The sequence below is a fragment of the Dama dama genome, chromosome X (genome assembly GCF_033118175.1).
Source record: "Dama dama isolate Ldn47 chromosome X, ASM3311817v1, whole genome shotgun sequence".
NCBI classification, from domain to species: Eukaryota; Metazoa; Chordata; class Mammalia; order Artiodactyla; family Cervidae; genus Dama; species Dama dama.
In genome coordinates, this window is record NC_083714.1 from 5,664,604 (window position 1) to 5,669,767 (window position 5,164).

At 46.0% G+C, this 5,164-nt stretch overlaps 1 protein-coding gene across 1 annotated transcript; it reads right to left on the reverse strand.

The window, feature by feature from the left end:
- Positions 1 to 4,343: 4,343 nt before the first annotated feature.
- LOC133051570 (histone H2A-Bbd type 2/3-like) lies at positions 4,344 to 4,667 on the reverse strand. Its single transcript, XM_061136101.1, has one exon. The coding sequence runs from the start codon at positions 4,665 to 4,667 to the stop codon at positions 4,344 to 4,346; it is 324 nt and encodes a 107-aa protein (XP_060992084.1).
- Positions 4,668 to 5,164: the final 497 nt, after the last annotated feature.

Consider the following 5,164-nt stretch of genomic DNA (forward strand, 5'->3'; position numbering starts at 1 on the left):
AAATCCTAAAAGATGATGCTGTGAAAGTGCTGCACTCAATATGCCAGCAAATTTGGAAAACTCAACAGTGGTCAAGGACTGGAAAAGGTCAGTTTTCATTCCAATCCCAAAGAAAGGCAATGCCAAAGAATGCTCAAACTATCACACAATTGAACTCATCTCACATGCTAGCAAAGTAATGCTCAAAATTATCCAAGCCAGACTTCAACAGTATGTCAACCATGAACTTCCAGATGTTCAAGCTGGATTTAGAAAAGGTAGAGGAACCAGAGATCAAATTTCCAACATCCGTTGAATCGTTGAAAAAGCAAGTGAGTTCCAGAAAAACATATACTTCTGCTTTATTGACTATGCCAAAGCATTTGACTGTGTGGATCACAACAAACTGTGGAAAATTCTTAAAGAGAAGGACATGAGTTTGAGTAAGCTCCGGAGTTGGTTATGGACGGGGAAGCCTGGCATGCTGCAGTCCATGGGGTCGCAAAGAGTTGGACATAAATGAACGACTGAACTGAACTGAACACTGTTTTTCCGAAATACTGGCTGGGAGGGGGACATGGAAAGTTACTATTCATTGCTCATTCAGTTTCAGATAAGCAAGATTAATTAATTCAAGATCTGCTGTATAACATTGTATCTACAGGCAATGATAATATATTGTACACTAAAAAATGTAATAAGGCTTCCCTGGTGGCTCAGCTGGTAAAGAATCTGCCTGCAATGCAGGAGACCTGGGTTTGATCCCTGGATCAGGAAGATCCTCTGGAAAAAGAAATGGCAACCCACTCCAGTATTCTTGCCTGGAGAATCCCACAGACAGAGGAGTCTGGCGGGTTACAGTCCATGGCAGTAGCTAAGAGTTGGACACAACTTAGTGACTAACACACAGACAAATGTATTAAGACAATAGATCTTATTTTAAAGTTTATCAAAATAAAATAAAAATTCAAAAAGACATGCTATATAAGCATGATGACAAAGAAAGATTGAAAGTAAATGAAATATAAATATGTACTACACAGAAGATCTAAGAAAGCTAAGATAGTTATTTCAATATTATAAAAATAATAGTTATGTTGGATATTTTGAAATCACTTTATTGGAAAATAGAAAATATGCTAAACATCTTTATTCATTATGTATTTGCAAATTAAAGACAACAATGAGATATCATTATATATCCACCAAAATGACTGAAACTAACCAGTTGAAAACATCAAATTTTGGCAAGGATATGGAACAACTAAAACTCCCATACATAGTGGGAGTGTAATATGGCACAAATACTTTGAAAGTAGTTTTTCAGTTTTTCATAAATCTAGATATATACCTAACCTACTACCTAACACTTCTGCTTTTAAAAATTACCCAAGGAAAATGAAAAAATATGATTACGTGGTAACTTGAACACAAATGTTTATAGCAGCTTCTTTCATAATAATAAAGAACTGAAAAGATGCCAGATGTTCACAAACAGTTGAATGTATAAATCAACAGCAGTTTATTAATATAGCTATACAACATTTTGTGATAAAAAGGAATGAACATAGGTACACACATCAAATATAAGTGCCTCTCAAAAGAGGCTTCACTGAAAGTGCTTACATGTATGATTCCATTATTTGAAGTTCTAAAATAGGCAAAATCAACATGTAGCTAAAAGCAGAAGAACAATGGTTGCCCCTAGGGCATGAGAATGAGGCTAATTGCAAAGAGACCTGAAAAACCTTTTTGTATGATCCAGTAGGCCAATTCCTGGGTATATACCTTAGAGAAATGAAACTTTATGTTCATATAAAAACTTATCCATGAATGTTCATATCTGCTTTGCTCAAAATTGCCAAAAACCTGGAAACAATCAAAATGTCCTCCAGTAGGCCAAGGATTAAACAAACTGTGGTACATCTACACAATGGAATACTACTCAACAATAGAATGTAACTATTGATACACACAACAATTTTGATGAACCTCAAAAGCAGTATGTTTAGTGATAGCAGCCAGCCTCAAAAGCTGACAGACTTAATGAATCTACTTACAAGACATGTGGGAAAGGTAGTTTTTTAAGAGATGGAGACCAGAGCAGCGGTTGTCAAGGACTAGGTTTGAAGAAAGAGTTTGACAGCTATTGAGAGTTTAAAGTACTCTATAACATCATGTTCTTTTTGGGTAGCTAAGGGGCCTGCAGGGGCCTTGGGTGAACACAAATTTATCCTCAAGGGCATGCCCTGGATGACAGCCAGCAGAGTCATAAGAAATTGCAACTGAGATGACTTCCCCAAAGGCCCTGGCAATTTAAGTCTCTTCTGCCTCCCAGCTCCTTCCTCTTATGGGTCCGTTAGATAGAAGTCCCACAGAGCTTACCAAAACTCTGCTGGTTTATTTATTTTATTTTCTTTATTTGGTTTCGAATTGACCAATTTGGCCTTATCCAGGGAACCTCAGAAACACTTAACCTGTGGGCCCCAAGAACAGCTGTAAGTCCCAGACCCTGCTGCCTTCTCCCTGCCTGCCCCTGACCTGACCTCCTGTGCGGCCCTCCAGGCGTGCTTTGTACCTCCTCCAGGACTCATGAGTAATAAACTTCTCCATTTCGCTTTCCCTTGCGGTCTTTGTTGAATTTTGGCTCCCCATCCAACTCTCCACCCAGGGCTTTATTTCACCAACAGTCTTTTTACAAAAATGAAGCACTTAAACAGGGACTGCTGTACCACACCAGGGACTTGCTGGGTTGGTGGAGCTGTTCCATGTCCTGAATGTGGTAGTGAATGCACACATGTATACATGTGCTAAATTCATAGAACTGGACTCCAAAAGATGTTGGTTTTATTGCATAATATAAGAAAACAAACAACAAAAAAGAAATATCACAGTGCCATGGACTGCATACAGAACTAACCTTACTACTTAGTAAGTTTTTATTTTAGCACAGGTATACTTTTATATGGGCTTCCCTGGTGGCTCACTGGTAAGAGAATCCACCCACCAATGCAAGAGAAGCAGATTCGATCCCTGGGTCAGGAAGATCCCCTGGAGAAGGAAATGGCAACCCACTCCAGTATTCTAGCCTGGGAAATTTCATGGACAGAGGAGCCTGGCAGGCTATAGTCCATGGGGTCGCTAAAGAGTCAGACATGACTGAGTGAGTAAGCGATGTGTTTTCATATATTTTAAAAAGATCTTTTATGTTGTATATTATATATATAATATATATGTAATTTCCTCTAATTCTTGTACCATTATTCTGAAATGGTGGGCAGGTATTATGTTCTCATTATTTAAAATGAAATTAAAGGTCAGTAAAAGGCTAGTTCCTTATCAGTGAAGCACCAGTCTGCATAAAGCTTCTTACTAATCAAATCCAAGCTACCTAAGGCATAAAGAAATAGCATTAATTTTAAAACGTGGGTCTCAGACATGATGACTACTCCAGCTTTCTAGGCTAAAGGTCCATTTCCACGGTGATATGCAAATCGAGTGGCCGGAGGCAGAGCCTGGTCCCGCGAAAGTCACATATGCAAAATAAGGGTGGTGGCATGGACCCTGGCCGGGAGCCCTCCATTGCTAAGTGACAGCTTGCTCCTGCAGGTTGCCAAGCAGGGCATCTCCTGGCATCTCTAAAGGCACACGACCAAAAAGTCAACTGGTGACCCCACGTGACCCTGATTCTGACTTTGCATAATTGCAGGATGTGTCCTGCCCACCCCATCGCCATCCCGCCGCGGTCTAGACCCTTGCCCCATGGGCATCTAGGCCCTACCACCGTGGGAACCCCTGTCAAGCACACTGTCCACCATCCCTGCATCCCACGCCTCGGGGCGGTCAGTCACCTTGGCACCTTCACCTTACCATGACGCTGCCCTCTCAGTCTTGAGCGTCACCACCAGGACCCCGGTCCCTCTAGGGACTTGGCCTGCCTCCTACTTGCTCAGAGCCAACAGGGGAACCTTCTTTCCCTGGCCTCCCCCCAGACCCCACTCCACTGCAACCCCAGCACAGCCAGCCTCTCCCACCAGGGCCACCGCTTGCGCTGTCACAGTGGGCGACCGCTCCCTCTGCCTGCAATCCCCGACTCCATCTGTACCCACAACACTCCCCGTCTGCTCCAGCCAGACCCCCGACCCCCACCTCTCCGGAGGGGTGTCCCACAACCACCTCCCAGGCCAAGTGACTGAAGCACACACACGGATGTCTTAAAACACCTTGATTGATTTGACATGACTGGGCCTGAGGCACCGGGCTGTGCAGTAGGTCAGTGAGCAGGCCTGGCGCCCGACAGCCGGGGGGGAGGCCCGTCCTGGAGCCGGGCACCCGGGACTCAAGACCCGGGTGTGGTTGAGCAGCTAGTGCTGGGCTGGGGCCACCAGGGAGATAGTTTTCATCCCAAAAGAGCCGCTGAGCAGAGCATTGTGGTGGACCGCCATGCCCACCAGCTCTGGGGTGATGTGCCTCTGACCGCTGTTCTGGGCCTTGTTGCCTGCCAGCTCCAGGACCTTGGCAGTCAGGTGCTGCGTGATGGCTGCTAGGAAGATGGGTGCGGAAGAGCTCAGGCGCTGGGAATAGTGGCCTTCCCGCAGGAGGCGCTCCATGTGGCTCATGGAGAAAGACAGCTCGTGAAGGGCGGTGCAGCGACCAGACGACGTTCGACGGCCCCTTTTCCTTGGCATGCTGACCGTTGAGCCCGCTGTCTCCGAGGCCTCGCTTTGCGGTGCAGTGGGATAAGGTGTGGTGGGATGAGATGCGGTGAGATGAGATGCAGTGGGATGGGGTGCGGTGGGATGAGATGCACCAGGATGTGATGCAGTGGGATGAGATGCAGTGGGGTGAGATGCGGCAGGATGAGTCAGCTGGTCCCATCCTCTCAAGGCAACTGGTACTCTCAGACCTCGACTCCGTATCCTAGCAACCACGGGCCAGCCCCTCATTGGTCGGGGCGCACAGTCTGTGACAGGCAGACTCCCTGAGGTCACTGATTTCCCATGCCCCCCACCCCATCCCCACCCCCACAGGCAAGGGCCTGCAAAGACATGGCGCTGGCAGGATGCTGCTCACCCTGCCCATTGGACCCTGTCTTTGTCAGAACGCTCCCTTCCCACGGGAGGAGACCTTTGTGCAGAGAAGGCAGCAGACCACCCAGTGGCACCAAGTGTACACTGGCGGTGCT